This window comes from Neolamprologus brichardi, chromosome 7, assembly GCF_056152115.1.
Source record: "Neolamprologus brichardi isolate AB-2024 chromosome 7, ASM5615211v1, whole genome shotgun sequence".
Classification (NCBI taxonomy): domain Eukaryota; kingdom Metazoa; phylum Chordata; class Actinopteri; order Cichliformes; family Cichlidae; genus Neolamprologus; species Neolamprologus brichardi.
The window spans coordinates 62,575,142-62,591,980 of record NC_142110.1 but is presented as its reverse complement, the minus strand read 5'-3'; the positions used below and the strand labels follow the sequence as shown (position 1 = coordinate 62,591,980).

Sequence of the window (16,839 nt, the reverse complement as noted above, 5' to 3'; positions counted from 1 at the left end):
ATAGGAAAAAACCACTGGCACAACTAGTCTCAGCGAGGGGCAGCCACCTGCAGTGAGTGGTTGGGGGTGAGGGGAAAGAGAAGAGAATTGCTGTTAAGTATAAATACTAATGAAATGACAAGAAATTAGATTTAGACAATGCTATTCAAGGAGCTTTATCTTATATATATCTTATACAATAGGGGTGGGCAACTCCAAGGCCTCAAGTGTCCTGCAGGTTTTACATATCACCCTGGGTCAACACACCTGAATTAATAAGTAGTTCATTAGTTAGTAGTTATTCGTTATTAGTAGTTCATTCTCTGGAGAACTTCAAGACATGTTGAGGGGGTAATTTAGCCATTTGAATCAACTGTGTTGGATCAAGGACACATCTAAAACCTGCAGGACACCGGCCCTTGAGGCCTGGAATTGCAAACCCCTATTATAAAAGCTGTATCTTTTATATCGTAAATACTAGTAGCGTTTGGAAGAGGGCGCTAAAAGGACAAACTACTATTTTTTTCTCACAAAAGAAAAAGTGTGTGACCCGGAAGTGGGTGGGTCTTGGGTTGTGTAGAAGAAGAAGCTAACAGCTAGCCTCCGGGAGCTGCAGGTTCTGTCTTTAGCCATCAACATGGTCCAACTTGTGGGTTCCCTCCGAAAAGAGCTGGCTGATTCCATCTCCACCTGCAAGGTCCTGGTAGTGGGAGCAGGAGGGATCGGCTGCGAGCTGCTGAAGAACCTTGTACTCACCGGCTTCAAAAACATCGAAGTGGTCCGTCCCGTTCACGCTGTTTGTTTGTGTGGCTGTGTCTTTGGTAGCTAGCCGGCTAGCATGCTAACTGGTTCTTTGTGCTGCAATGAGTGTGTCAAGAGGAGACGTGTGGGCTCAGGCTAATTGCTGAGACGTGGCATTCAAAGATGAGCTGTATTACTATCTCGCTGGTGGTTTGTTAACACCGCGTGAACAGGGTCAAATGGACCGACAAGGATATCTATCTGTGAGGGTGGAAAAAAGTCGAACGAGATCGTAGCGATGTAGCCGGGATGTTTGGCGCCATTATCACTGCTAAGTTAGCCAGTCAACTTCTTTGTAAGGACACCGCGGGCTGTGTGCCACCATGGAGCTGCTTAGACATCTCCGGGCTTAGCCATGGACGATGTATTATAGGGGAAAAACATCCTCACTGGATCTATCAACGCAAAATTAATTTATTCATAGAATGTATGTTTGTGCTGGTTGGGGGCTGAGCGTGAGGAGTTCACGGGTGCTCAAAAAGTGCTGTTAAATTGTGTATTAAATTCTCCCTTACGTACTGTGTGGTTTAGAGCCAAGGACCCCCCCCCCCCCCCCCCGCTTCACAAGTGTCTATCAATTTTTTAACTGCAGAATGCATAAATGGCCAATCTGACATTAATAAATAGAGGCTTTAAATTTTACAACACTGGTAGGGGAAAAAACACCAAGCACACTGTATTGTCATCACACTGTTGTACCTAAGATATAACACAACCGCCACATTGATTTAATAAATATGTGTTACTGAAAATGGAAATGGCAAGAGCACTTTGGAACTGTTGAGATTTATTATATCATTATGTATAACAATTAGAGCTTACTTCTATATCAACTACCAGTTATTATATTATCAAGTTGTTATTGATTAACACTTCGGGCACTTAACCATACGTTCTTTGGGCATCATAATCTATACACTTAAAACTCTTTACCAACCTCAAATCAATGGTCAGTTTAGAATAATAAATTAACATAATGTGCATATCTTTTCACTGTGCAGCCAGAGTGAACAGGAAGAGCATGCAAACTTAAACTTAACACACAGTCACCTCAGCCAGAAGCCTGCATGCTTTGAGGGGACATTTCTAACTACTGCATTACTGTGCCTATTACAGATCTTATCTGTGTCAGGGCACCCTCTGACCTCTGTTTCTTTAGATCTGATCAAACGACGTGGGTTGACCCACTGTGGCAACCGTTTGTGAATAAGAGAGTACCCAAAAGTAGGTTTCGGTGTTTTGAGGGTCCTCCATGACCTCGGCAAGTGCCATTCTCTTCAGGAAGCTGGGTAAATGTAGTGGGAACGCAGACATTTCCTTTTCACAGTGACAAGGTCTGCGTTGAACTTTGTCACCATTGAGGGTCTGTGAGGCTTCTGGTTTTCAAACTACAGACTGATGTCTCAAGTTTGCTCCTACTCCTTATTCTGTTCTTGTTAGAAGCAGTTTGCACTGGTTACACTATTGTATTTCTTTATTTAATTATCATATTTTTGGTAACATTATAATTGATACAACCAAATAAGAAGCTGCAGATTGATTTCAGATTTGCTTACCCCTCTCTTGAGTGTGGTGTCCTGTATTTGAGGTATTTGGGGGACATTTGAGAATGACATTGACATGATAAGCTAGAAAAGTCAGGAGTGTCTAGTTCTCTTGGAACCTCTTGATGACATTGTTTGAGCCTGTGCTCAGCTTCTCTCTTATCTGCTGGTATCAGTCTCCCAGAGTCAAACGTGAGACTGCGTGCATTTAATGTCTGCAGCCAAAATAACCGGCGCTGCAGTATTTTATTTATGAAAGTAGAATCCATCCTGTCTGTCCTTGCTCTTCACATAAACAGTTTCATTTTTTTGTCATCTGGCATCCACCAGACTTCATTAGTTAAGGCTACTACAGTCTCTCCCTCTTAAAAAGGGTCAATGACAGGTCCTAAAGTCCTCTGGTTATCTTTTACTTTACTGTCATCATCTCAGTGGTACCTGCAAACACCCTGTGTGAGGTTTTTTTTACTGCTTGTGCCTGTAATCCTGTAGCAGTTAACCAGCTACTATTTAAATCATTTAATTAACCTCTTGGCTAGAATTGAGTTAACATCGTGAAACTTTTATTTGTCGCCGACTGAATTAGCAGCAGTGCTATACACACACAGAACACTCTGTCTCACCCTCTCCCTATCATCCTCTTCTCTCACACCAACCTTGTGCAAAACCTTCTCTGCAGTCTTCCTCTTCCTCTCACCTGCCTGGCAGCTCAATATTCAGCATCCTTTGTCCAATATATCCATATCTATCTATCCCATGCATATGTCCAAACTATCTCAGTCTTGCCTCTCTAACTTTGTATCCAAATGCAGCACATAGAAAACACATTAATCCAAATCTAGAACAATTAAAATGCAGTAAAATAGTTATATGAAAAGAAAGACATTCAGCAGAGAATTACTTGTTTCTCTTGGTGTTTAAAATGCTCGTGCAGTCCTCTGATTGTCGCACTGACTTACCCCCTGTTTGTTGTGACCTAGCAGGCGTTTCTGTTCAAACAAAAAGAAAAGTGTTGGATTGTTGGATTGGACTCGACTGACTTTACAACCCTGTTGATTTTGGCAGATTGACTTGGACACAATTGATGTCAGCAACCTGAACCGTCAGTTCCTCTTTCAGAAGAAGCATGTAGGCAAGTCTAAAGCACAGGTATGTAACTCACCTCTGGTCCCGCAGGCTGCAGAGTTCTGTCTGAGCTGCTATTTTAAACGTCCTGTGTGCACTTTATACATCCGTCCCTTACTCTTGTTGTCTTGTAGGTGGCCAAAGAGAGCGCCTTGCAGTTCTGCCCCAGTGCCAACATCACTGCATACCACGACAGCATCATGAAGCACGTTTCTTTTCTTTTTTTTCACAGTTTGGTCAGTCTGAGGTTAGCTCCTTCAAGAATGTACTGATGTGGGACTGACCATGGTTTGTTTTTTCCTTAACAGCCCTGAATACAACGTGGAGTTCTTCAGAAAATTCATGCTTGTGATGAACGCCCTGGATAACAGAGGTACCCTCGTCTTACAGCATTACCGAAATATCTTCTTTTACTGCTAACGTTTTCAAATGAGGTAAATAAAACTACGTGTTGCCTCCCCAGCTGCCCGTAACCATGTCAACAGGATGTGTTTGGCAGCTGATATCCCTCTGATAGAGAGTGGCACTGCTGGATACTTGGGACAGGTCACGGTCATCAAGAAGGTAGCATCGATATTTTTTCACACAGAGATGCAAAAATTTGGCTGCATGTCTTTCGGCTCTTTTTACATTGTGTGTAAGGTAGCCAAGAACCTAAAGGGAAATGGGGGTCAGACTAAAATTCATCAAGGGCCTTGATTTTGATATGTGCTGCACAATTTTGAGCAAGGGCGGTGAACATGTCTCTTCTCTGCTGCTTCTTACCCAGGGAATGACAGAGTGCTACGAGTGCCAGCCGAAACCAGCACAGAAGACCTTCCCAGGATGCACCATAAGAAACACGCCATCTGAGCCCATTCACTGCATCGTCTGGGCCAAATATCTCTTCAAGTAAGCCTTGTTCTTTTACGCCTGCGTTCTTGTGCTTCAAGTTACATTGAATTGCAGTCTGCGTATTAGTTTAGGAAATATTAGTGGCTTTTGCCAGGCTTGATCTTGCAGGAAGAGGACAGGTTAGGTGAAAAACACATCATGAAATGTGATCTCACTGTGCCTCACTACCCCTAAATATTTTCTGCATGATCTGATCACTTCCTGCGTGCAGTTTCTGACACACACGGTTTTATCTTCTATTTTCCAGTTAAGACTGGACGTAGAGTATGATCTTCCTGCACGTGTTTGAAAATTATTACATTCAGTTTCATTTATTTAGCACCAAATCACAACAACAGTCGCCCATAAGGTGCTTTATACTGTAAGATAAAGAGCCTATAATAATACAGAGAAAACCCAATAATAGGGCGACCCACTATAAGCAAGCAGCTGGCAACAGTGTGAAGGAAAAACTCAATTTTAACAGGAAGTATCCTCCAGTGGAATCAGGCTCAAGGAGGGGCAGCCTTCTGCTGTGACCATCTGGGAGCAAGGGGATGGAGACAGAAAGCTGGAGGCTCTGCCTCCCACACAAATATCTGAGGGACTAAAAGTAAATCAGCAGTCTGAGAACAAAGTGCACTGTTGGAGTTACTCGGTGCTATGAGGTCTTACGATTAGATGGGACCATCAGATGATCTTTCAGAATCATCAGCGGATACTAGGCTGTGTGATGATGTCATCTTCTGTTGTTTGTATGTTGCCACTACAGTCAACTGTTTGGAGAAGAAGATGCAGATCAAGAGGTGTCGCCGGACACAGCGGACCCAGAGGCTGCATGTAAGTGAGAGAGAGGGTGGCATTAATGTGGATTCACAATAAGTTCAATTTTGAATTCCCTGTTTTGGTTTTTGCGGGGATACTTTTTGATTGTTGGGTCACACAGCAGGATGAATATTAACGTAGGTTGCTGTGTAAAAGCTGTGAATTCTGTTAAAAGGGAATCCCGAAGAGACGGCGGCTCGTGCCACCGCTTCAGATAAGGATGGGGACATCAAGCGTGTTTCCACCAAGGAATGGGCTCGATCCACCGGATATGATTCCGTCAAACTCTTCAATAAGGTAATAAATAAGCAAGAGGGTATAAATGGGATGGGCACGAGATGTTGAGTAGACTTGTGGTTGCCCTTGCTATTCAACGTATTTGAACGTTAGATTAATGAGAAAAGGAATTAATGGTTTCATATTACACCTGAAGTACACAGTTTGCTTGGCAAATATTTGTTTGTTTTCCTTTAGACTAGTTAAATTTCAAGTTTTTTTTCCCCTCTCATTTAAAAACTAGCAGATTAGTCGTCAGGAACATAACTTTTGAAGAAGCGATCCTTCTGTCCTTATGTGGGCTGCAGAAAATGTTGAGAATCCCAGAGTTTAGTAATTTAGCATAGCATCACCACGGACGTAGAGTAGTTGTTTATGATTGCTCCTTTTTTCCCCAGCTGTTCAAAGATGACATCATGTACCTTCTGACTATGGACAAGTTATGGAAGAAGAGGAAAGCTCCTACACCTTTAGACTGGCACCAGCTAGAGAACAGTGGTATGTCCTTTATGCACGCAGAGCTTTAGCCCATCCAGGCTTTCCTGTGCCCACGCATGTGTGTTTAGGGGCCATATTTCAACTTGTTTGAGTCAGGAAGACAGAGAAAAGAACTCGAAATATTTTAAATTGTGAGTTTATTACTTGTGTATAAGTTTTGCTTCGAACATGTCCAGCTTCTTTTTGTTGGGAAGATACTGAGCTGCACATTAGCTGTAAGTTTAAACGAAGCAAATATTATTTGTGTCCTCACAAACATAACAAAAGCACATGACACATGTAATAAAGAACAGCTGTTTGCACAGCGTGCAGCCTGTGGAGGAATTTACTTATGTTTACAGTTCGCTTACACAAGGAACATAACTGCGAGATGTCAGATTTATATTAATTATAAAAAGGGTCGCTGCTTTAAAGGCTTCATTAACCACAATATTGTTTGCGTTTCTCTTGGCTTTAGATTGTCCTAAGGAGGGGACTCCAGCTTCAGGTCTGAAGGACCAGCAGGTTCTGGATGTTTGGGGTTACTGCCAGCTGTTCCAGCACAGCGTGGAGACGCTCCGCTCACAGCTGCAGGAAAAGGGCGAGGGTGCTGAGCTGGTCTGGGATAAGGTAAAGACAAGACGTTCTTGTGAATTCGTTTTTCACTTGATTTTTCCAGATAAAAATGGTGGATGCTTGTATGAAACATGCACACAGCTTTGAAAATGAGGTCAGACTGCTCTGGATACTGAGTCTTTGTTTTTTCTACTCTTGGCTCTGTATCATGTCAATGAGAGTGGCTATCCGTAATCCCAGGAAAATTGTTCTGGCAGTGCACACAAAAGCCCAACAAACCTACTGTTCAAATCTATTTTTGTGTAGTGTGAGCCAGTCAGAAGTAAGTTGGCTTGAAGGAAGAAGAGCTAAAATTGTTTGTTTTAGTCAATGAAGTAGATGATTACTCATGCAAAGCTACTCTACAGTCCAAAAATATGGTGTTGGAAACAGAGATGGGCAGTAACGCGTCACTTGTAATGCGTTACTGTAATCTGATTACTTTTTTCAAGTAACGAGTAAAGTAAGGGATAACTATTGCAAAAACGGTAATTAGATTACCGTTACTTTCCTGTAGAAACGCTGCGTTACTAAAAACGTGATTTTTTATTTTATTTTTTTTTATTTTTTTTTTTTTTATTTTTTTGCGAGAATGTCTCATGACAGTGACGTAAGCGAGTGCGACGTTCGTGACAACAGCTGTGTGCAGATCAACAGTGGATCATATATTGAGTGCGGGAGAGAGTATGAGCGTGCAGCGTTTAAAGCGTGGAAGTACTGACCTTACTTTGAGTTTGATTCCATAAAAAGTGACAAAAACATTAGTGAAGAAAACTTCCCACGCACAACATAGACATAGTAATTAGTTACTGATTACTTTTTTCAAGTAACTTGACCAACACTGGTTGGAAATGAGCTTAGCGGGACCATAGAGCATAATTGAGTGTAATGTTTTTTTAAAATGCTCAAACATACAATGTAGCCAGTGCTTTAAATAAATGACACATTATGACTGTATTGCAGAAACAATAAAGATGTATTGAGACAATGAATGAAAATTCATTGTCTCAATACAGCCCATTCACTCAGTGGAGTATGCGTTGTGAGTGTAGTGCTGCACTCTGCTGGCTGCCAGAATAAGTACACATTATAATAGTCAACCCTGGCTGCTGAGCTTCACTTGTTGCGCAGGTTTCATTCGGTATGTTAGTACAGTAATTGTACTTTGTACATTCATCTGAATAGCTTTGCAAACTGACAGCCAGCAGATACAATGTTACTTTAAGCAGATGAGTGTGCTCCAGTAGAAAGTTGCTGCAGATGTAATGAAATGCTGCACACAGATGATGAATACCTGCCTCTAATGCTGGGTCATATCATACCGTTCACGGTAATACCGGTATAATGTTGTTTGTTTTCATACGCACATGGCGGAAAAAGCACGGCGGCGACGGAGAATGAGAAGGGCGAAAGCGGATCGTTAAATAAAATGGATGAACCAGAATTGGTTTGTAAAAATGCTGCAACTTCAGTGTGGAACTGGTTTAGCTTTCGTCCGTCAGGTACACAACAAAGCACTATTTTTGGTAGAGCATGCTAGCGGGCCGTCGTTATTACCGTGGTTTTTGGAAAATACGGGACACTTAAAATCAATCCTTTGATTTTTCTGAAAATCGACAGTGCCCCTCATAATCCCGTGTGCCTTATGTATGAATTCTGGTTGTGTTTACTGACCTCAAAACGATTTTATGTCGTACACGGCGCTCGAAAATCTGTCAAATGTTTTAGTACGACTTTGCTGAGCTACGAAGCCGCACCGCTTGATGGATTGTCGGAGCATTACGGCTATCGTAGGCAGGAGCCTCGCGGAGTGATACGTACTGTGCTTCAACATAATATTACCATATTGTGTGTGTATAACCTCTTTTTAAGTTTTGTGATATTATACATGGTTATGCTGAGGATATGTTGGCCAATTTCCACTGAAAATGCCTTTTGGTTAAACTGTCTGCAAGGAATTTTTCTATAACTTTAATGCACATAAAAAACAGCTGCTTGTTTAAGTGAAAATACATTGATTTTTTTTTTTTTGCACTAATAAAGTTGTGGAGTTGTAAAGTATTTTGTCTAGTGTCAATTATATCATCAGTTATATCGTTATCGCAAATTTTCAAATGTATATCGTGATAAATATTTTTGGTCCTAACGCCCTGCTCTACCTGTGTCCCTCTCCTCTTCCTGTCAGGATGACCCTCCAGCCATGGACTTTGTTACTGCAGCAGCCAACCTGCGTATGCACATCTTCAGTATGAACATGAAAAGTCGCTTTGATGTCAAGTGTAAGTCACGCACAAAGGCTACAAAACAGTCATGTCAGAGTTTTTATTCACAAATCAGTACCAACAATTTAAATGTGTTTGTTAATTTCTCTTCAGCAATGGCAGGTAACATCATCCCAGCTATTGCCACAACCAATGCTGTCATCGCTGGACTCATCGTGCTGGAGGGGCTCAAGATTTTATCTGGGGAACTGGAATCCTGTCGCACGGTCAGTTTGCTGTTATCTTTTTTAGCAGTGGATCATATATGACTCTTGACACTTGTGTATGCACTGCCTTTGGCTTCAGATGCCAAATTTAATGCACACTGTTAGATGGAAATGTCTTAGCATTTTGTCCAACCCACAGGTGGTAATAGACCAGTATGTTCGCCCTCCTAAAAGGTGTGATTTGCTAAACAGCCTAGAATGGGGAGCATATTTAAGTGTAATGTTGAAAAATATTGTCGAATATTTGTTGTGACTTTATGCCTGCACATTTTTGTTATTGTCCTGTGTAGGGCTGCCACAAACGATTATTTTGATAGTCGACTAGTCACCTATTAATTTTGCGATTAGTCGACTAATCAGATCATGCATCCATTGAACGTAAAACTACAGCTTATTGCACCAGCAGCATCTGCTCTTATATAACTATCATTAGCTTACAGCTTTAAGCGTTTAAGGTATGTGCTAACTAAAAATAAAGACAAGATGATAGTTTATTAAATTTTAATAAAATTTGCAGATTGTTTCGGTGAAGTTTAATAAACTCCTTGCTATCTAAAATATAACAGGACACCGGAGTATATTCTCGAGCATCTCACACTTCTGATAATCAGTTGTTTGCTTGACGTTTATTCAGCTGTGTAAAAACTATAACTTTAATCTCAGCCAAACCGATTTACTCAGGAACAAATAAAATACTAAAAAAAAGCCAAACAATAACATTTTTAAGTTGACTTATGTATGTTTAACCTGAGTAGCGAAAGACGGCGGTGGGTTTGAAAACGTTCTGCCGGGAGTCCGGTGCTCTCACGGGCTCTAGTGAGCCTTGCCCCCGGCTAGCTATCAAGCTAGTGGGTAACAGACGTCTCCGAAAACGTCGGAGCGCTTTTAAAAATATGAGGTGTCTTGATAAACTGAGCAGATATTTGAGGTTTACACAGCTACATTCTCGCTTGAAAATATGTTAAACGTTTATTTTGTGACCCAGAAAGAATAATAAGAGTAATATTAAAACTAACTACCTGCCGCCATTGTTGGAAACTGAGCTGGGCTGCGCTATAAATTCTGGGACCTGCATCTTCTTCTTCGGGTTTAACGGCAGCTGGCATGCTTGTACATGCAGTGCTGCCATCTTCTGTTTCAGTCCGGTATTACACTCTTAAATCCTACTACTTATTCCTGCGTCTTTTGTGATCTTACAAAGCTTCAAACGACGCGTCGACTATTAAATCAGTCGTCGACGATTTTGATAGTCGACGTAATCGTGACTAGTCGACTAATCGTGGCAGCCCTAGTCCTGTGCAACTTTCATACACAAGCAACAAAGAGCAGCCTAGTTTTTTATGTTAAGAGCCACTACACCAGAGTTCGTCATAACTAGAATACGGCTCCTATAATAAGCCTCTTTTTATGTCCATCTTATTTTTTCTTGCATCAGATCTTCCTGAACAAGTGCCCCAATCTCAGGAAGAAGCTGCTGGTCCCCTGCGTGCTTGACCCGCCCAGCGCTAACTGCTACGTCTGCGCCAGCAAACCTGAAGTCACGGTCAAACTCAACGTGCACAAAACCATGGTGCTCACTCTGCAAGACAAGGTAATGTTACAGCACGTCCAGTACTGAAGACGATGTCATTAATTGGTAAAATTCCCAAGCATCGCTTATCCTGTCAGACACCTTTCCTTTGCCTTGTTCAGACTGCACCAGTTTCCAGTATCGACTGTGTCAGTTTATGCTTTTGTAGAATCGTAAAATCTTGCAGTGACAGATTACACCTTGTCCCACTGATGAATCTTTCCCAGTGCTTAAAGTTTTTGGTCCCAGAAGTCTGATTAGAGTCAGTTCAATTACGTCTAACAGGTTAAGTGCATTTGTAGGTAATGGGGGAAAAGCCTCTAACTAAAGAGCTCCAGTACCTTAATTCACTGGCCCATAGAAATATGACGTATGGAATGTGACATGTCTTTGTGATATCTTAAAACGATCAACTGTTGAGCAAGACTCACATTTTTCTTCCTGAACTGGAGCTCATATATGTGGTAGTGAGAGGGTATTACTGCTCAGTAAACACTGCTTTTAATAATCAGTTAATCAAGTGCATATGATTATCAGCGCCTGGCTGCTACTATACTGTAATTCCTATGAAAGCAGTAAGGATGTATTTATTTTTACATGGGATTGTAAAGCGTCACAAAAATGTCATTTTTTTCATGACTGGATGTTGTTTTATTTATTTTTACTTTGTGTTCCTTGTCTTTGTGCAGATTGTGAAGGAGAGGTTTGGTATGGTGGCTCCAGACGTTCAGATAGAAGATGGAAAGGGAACCATCCTCATTTCCTCAGAGGAAGGAGAGACGGAGGGTAAGGAAGAAGGGGGCGGGGGGGTTGTAAGACTTTAAGCTTTGACCGGGGGCTTTTAGAGGATAGAGGAAAAGGCAAGGCAGAGAAGAAAAGATGAAAGTGATGTTTGTAATCACATCTTAAAGGAGATCTAGAGAGAGATGGTAAAAAGGAAAGACTGGATGGACAGACCAAAAGAAGAGGGACAGGCAAGAGTAAGATCATTTACCCACAAGAGAGGAGTGCAAAATAAAACGTACCAGACAATGATGCTAAAGATAATATCTGCCTATAGAGATATAGATGGGAGTTGTTTTTCATTTAGTGCAAGTGGAAAGTGTCCGTATGGACAGAAGAGGGCGCTCTAATAGCATTTGTCAGGATGTCTGTAGGTAAAAGTCATTCCAGGGCAAAAACAGAAACGCCTCAGTTAGTCGGCTGGATCTCCGTTTTAATTTGTAACAGCTTTAATGATAAAACTGATACAGTGTTTGAAAGGAGTATAATAACTTTTTTATAGTAGGAATTAATTCAACTACTAACAGTTAGTTAGTAGTTGGTAGTTAAATTATGAAATTGTGTTATTTACTGTCTTTATAGGTTCAAGAATGCGTTCTCCTTACATTTATACTTATTCTTTCTCTTCACAGCCAACAACAGCAAATTTCTTTCTGATTTTGGGATCCGTAACGGCAGCCGGCTCCAAGCTGACGACTTCCTCCAAGACTACACACTCCTCATTAATGTCCTGCACGTGTATGTACCTGTGTGCATGAACGCATGAATGAAATTCACAGTGTACAGTCGGCCTCTCTAAGGGACCAAAGCTGAAAAGTGTGTGCGTCTCTCCTTATTGGCAGTGAGGACCTAGAGCGGGATGTGGAATTCGAGGTAGTAGGTGAGGCCCCAGATAAGGCTCCACCCCCTCAGACTAACCAAGAGGAGGTTAACAGCATCACCAACGGCAACAAGGACTCCGCCCAGCCGTCAACATCCTCTAAAGGTCAGCATCGTAGTGGTCTCGATGCTAACGCCATGACTGGAGGCGTTAACGTACAGTCTTGTAAAAATGATAATAAAGTGACGCCCTCTGGAACTGCTGTGGACGTTTTCAGTACGTTTATCCTCCTACAGATACAGATTTCAGAAATATGTCAGTCCAAATCAAGACAAATATTAATAGTGTGACATTTGGAGAAGCCAAAAGTTCTTTGAAGGAAAATCGGAATCTGACGGTGGGAAATTTGACCAGTTTATTCAAAATTGCTTCAGTTTGAGGATCCTTCGGGGTTTTCCATTGCTCTGTCATTATCTGTATGCTTTTCTACATTTTGATGAGATTCTCAGCTTCAACTATAAGCTTTGGTTTCCTTTTTTTGAGTCGGTCCTTGGTGGTCCACTGACTTCTGGGTGTTTGTCTCACAGCGAGGCTGCTAAGCAACCCCAAACAGTAACATTTCCATCACCGTGACTCACAGTTGGCATGAGGGTGTTTTCCTGAAAACACGCATTCACCATGCCCGTCACTGTGATGGCCAAACAACTCTTGAGTTTCTTCGTCCAGAGCACATCTTTGCCTACATGTACACTATTTTTGTGCTCTAAAGGCTCACCTCACATTCATGTTACATTTCTGCTGTCCTTTTGTAATTATATTTACACTTTGACACAAGCAGTTACAAGAGACTTAGTTCTGCATCAGAAGTTGAGCTCTCAAGCCGATAGGTGTGCTCAACAGTTGTGGAGGTTTGGCAAAAAGACCAACCAAGGGTCAGTGTCACTACTGTACTGTAAATCTGATGGATTAGTTTTACTTTAAAATAATCACGCACGCAAACACACATTCTAAAAATGACTATATAAGCTTCTTTAAAAAAGAAAGAAAGAAAAGAAATGATAGTATAAATAAAAATGAGCACTTAAGTGTCCCTCTTATCAGCTCCATCGAACTGAAAGTTTTTTTTGTTTGTTTGTTTCAATAGTTTTTTGGGGCGTTCCAGGCTTTGTTGAGACAGGCCAGTGGAGAGAGCGCTGGGGCAATCCCAGCCTCTGCATTAGTCTTATTGAAAATGGGTTTTCTCCTCAACACAGCGAGCTAAGGCAGTGCAGCAAAAACTAGGCCCTATTGGAGCACTATCCACTTGCAGCACTGCATAATTTGAGAGCTGTGTCCTGCTCCAGACTTTAGGGTAACCGCTGCAGTAATTAGTGAATATAAGTGGACATATTTTAGCTGAACAACCAAAATAAATGGCTCGTTTTTGTTTTTTTTTTACTTTTTTTCTACTATTTCTTCTGAGGTCTTTTTTTTAATGGGTTACGTGTTGGTATGTGAAAGCAGTTATCTTTGACTCATCGTCAATCTGAACTGATTGCATTTATCTTGTTTTTGAACACTACAGTCTAAAAGGGCAATCGTTGTTTGTTTTCAGTTTGTTCTCTGTTGTGCAAATAAACCTGTATCTTTTCTTCCTCTTCGACCTCAGCTCCGTCAGAGGATGACGACATCATGATAGTCGACTCCGATGAGGAGGATGGGGCGGCTTCCAGCTCAGCAGCGGCAGCAGCGACGGGTGGCACAAAGAGGAAGCACTCAGACGCCGAAACTGGCGAGACCTCCACGAAGCGCCCACGGACAGACCAATCGGCAGCCGACAACAATGACGACGATGACATAATCGCTCTGGACTAACTCCCCTCCCTTTCTCCTGAGGGACTGCAAACTCTTTGACTGCTCGTAACTTTGACTCGAGACGGACAGTAGGTTTAAATAAAACACCTCCTTCATGAAGAACCGTTTACAACCCGGGCTTCTCTTTCAACAGTTTCCCCCCCCCCAAATGTGTTTGTGCTTTCGTACTCCCTCCACTCTCTGACATGATGCTGTAAATAGATCCTACAATATATCCTACGTGGGGGGGGGGGAAGAAAAGGTTTTGACGAAAAAAAATACATAGACTTCCTGTTATGTCACTTCTTCTTCTCTTGTTGGTTAAATAAACAAAAAGTGCATTTTTTTTGTATTTTTTTATAAACGTACTGTATTTCTCATGCTACACAAGTCAGGGTGTTTTTGTGCTTTGATGTCAAGTTTCAAAGGAATAAGATTTAAAAAACCAAAACATTTTCTTGGGTTGTAATATTGATCTCAGTTTTTGTGAAGATGGGGACAGAGGGGTTAGGGGGGGCAGGTTGTGCTGAATCAGTCTGGGTGGGGGTGGACAGGGGCTGGCCTGTAGGTGCTGTTGACGTCTGTCAGCAGGTCAGTAAAGCACAGAGGCACTGATGGCAAGTTTGTGCCAAGGGGTGTTTGTTAGCTACCTCTTTTCTAGAACTGACATGTTTAGGCTCCAAGAAGGTAAACATGCCCTCCATCACTGCAGTGAGGTGTCCAGCTCTTAGAGAACAAGTTACTCGAACAGCCACGGAGACGAGGCAACACGCCTCCCTGGGGAAATGGCAATGACTGAACTGTACACTTTTTAAAAGCAGTAGTAATTCAATGTTAAACATGTTACAGTTTCATTTTTCTTGGCTCTGTTTGAGCAGCGAAGTCTAGAAACGGTTAGAAAAACAGAGCAGCAGTTTGTCCTGTTTGATGCTGCAGAGGTTAAACTAGATTGTCTGGCAGCAGTGTCCTGCACTTAAAAAACGTGAGAGCCACGGGCACTTCGTGACCTGCTGTCTTCTCCCGTCTAACCCTTGTGTTGATGTCCATAATTTCATGTTTTATTGTGATCTGACGTATTGAAAAGCTATGAGAGCCCTTTGGACCAATTTGATGAAGATAATAAACTCAAAAATTGCAGATGCTTCCTGTTTTGTCAGGTCTTTGTGTCCATGTGAATCTGTCGCCTTCTGGTAATGGAAACCCTGATTGGGGAAAGTATATCTGAAATAGACCAGGAGGTTTTCTGTGGTTGAACACTTCATATGTGTAGGGTTCAGAAAGATCAATAAACCAACACAACAGCACAGAAGATGTCGGGAGGGATTTCAGGAAATGAGAGGCCAGTTTTTTGAGACTCTGGCATCGACCAGGAGTGGACTCCCTGAACTGGACAAGTGTAAGAAAACAGATGGGAGTTTGTATGACAAGCGGGATTTAGACAACTTTTTAAAGCAGCTGACTCTCTATGTGTCAATAAACTTATCCATGAAAGTCTCTGACAAGTTTAATACGAAATTACCAAACTAAACAAATGCTAAAACTGAGGAAATTTCTTCTTTATTAAGGATATTTTGTATTTTTCTTTAGTTTACTGAGTTCATAACATTTATTTAGGTTGTTTTTTTTTTTTTTTTCAAAAGTCCAGTTTTTACTTTGCATTTTTCGCATCTAGTTCTACTTCTTTACATATAGTTTTTAGTTTTAGGGCAATAAAATTCAATTCAGTTTTATATGTATAACATCTTGAGGCAGCTTGTGATTTGGTGCTATATAAATAAAATTGAATTGAACTGAATCTTAGTTAACTATGATAACCATGTTGCCTGAGTTGGTTGTATTAGCGATATAATCTCTCAATGGCTTCATACAGACCCAAGTGAAGGAAACACTCGCAGGGATGTCCGGCACATATTCTGACGTCATCAACTGAAACTTTGGCTGTGATAATATGAGATCCATAATTCTAATATGGATCTCATATTCTATTCTAATGGTGGTCAGAGGGCCCGGTGGCGCCAGTGTCTGGCAGCCTCGCCTCTGTTAGTGCGCCCCAGGGTGGCTGTGGCTACAATGTAGCTTGCCATCACCAGTGTGTGAATGGGCGGATGACTGAATGTGTAAAGTAAAGCGCTATACAAATACAGGCCATTTATAGAAAAAAATGTAAACTAGCATTTGGAATAAAAGAAATTAAATAAAGAGATTGTAGCTTTTTACCCTTCCCTCATTCCAGGATATGCGCTAAATACTCACAGTGTCTTTAAAGAATGAGATATACATGAGCCAAATTCCTGTGATGCAAAACAGAGACTAGACTTTACTATAAACAGGTTTAAGAAAATGTCGCGTGATTAGATTAAATGTCGCTGTTTCCAGTAGAAAATTAAGATAAGAATATAAAAATGTAGAATGAAAAAAGAAATACTAAATAATAATATGTGTTGCTTATATAGTATGATTTGTTGATAGGGATAAATTATTTTAAACTAGACTTTAAAGAAAACTATGGCTAACAAATAGAGAGATTGGACATTTATGTGTGTACAGGAAGCCTAAAGGTTCACTGCTCCATGATTCAAGAGGCAGAAAATAAAGTCAATAAAATGTACAAGTATTCTATATGAGCTGAAAGCTCAGACCTTACACTGCTCTAAATGCTCAGTTTCAGACATCTTTTTCCACTCTTGGCTCTTTATGATGTCAGTGAGAGGACATCCCTAATCCCCAATCACAGAGTTGTTGCAAGGAAAGCTCAAAACAACACCATTCAGGCACACTGATGTTCCTGCTGTGGGGTTTGTGTGCAGGAACCATGAATGCAATCATACAG

At 41.3% G+C, this 16,839-nt stretch overlaps 1 protein-coding gene across 1 annotated transcript; it reads left to right on the top strand.

Annotated features, from left to right (window-relative positions):
• Positions 1-531: 531 nt before the first annotated feature.
• On the top strand, positions 532-15,146 carry uba2 (ubiquitin-like modifier activating enzyme 2). The gene is made up of 17 exons (XM_087844061.1): positions 532-757; positions 3,390-3,473; positions 3,584-3,654; positions 3,758-3,822; positions 3,913-4,013; positions 4,219-4,340; positions 5,095-5,162; positions 5,323-5,444; positions 5,822-5,921; positions 6,379-6,530; positions 8,701-8,794; positions 8,891-9,003; positions 10,439-10,594; positions 11,263-11,359; positions 11,989-12,094; positions 12,199-12,341; positions 13,825-15,146. Exons 1-17 carry the CDS (start codon positions 617-619, stop codon positions 14,028-14,030), a joined length of 1,941 nt encoding a protein of 646 aa, XP_087700187.1. The 5' UTR covers positions 532-616; the 3' UTR covers positions 14,031-15,146.
• Positions 15,147-16,839: the final 1,693 nt, after the last annotated feature.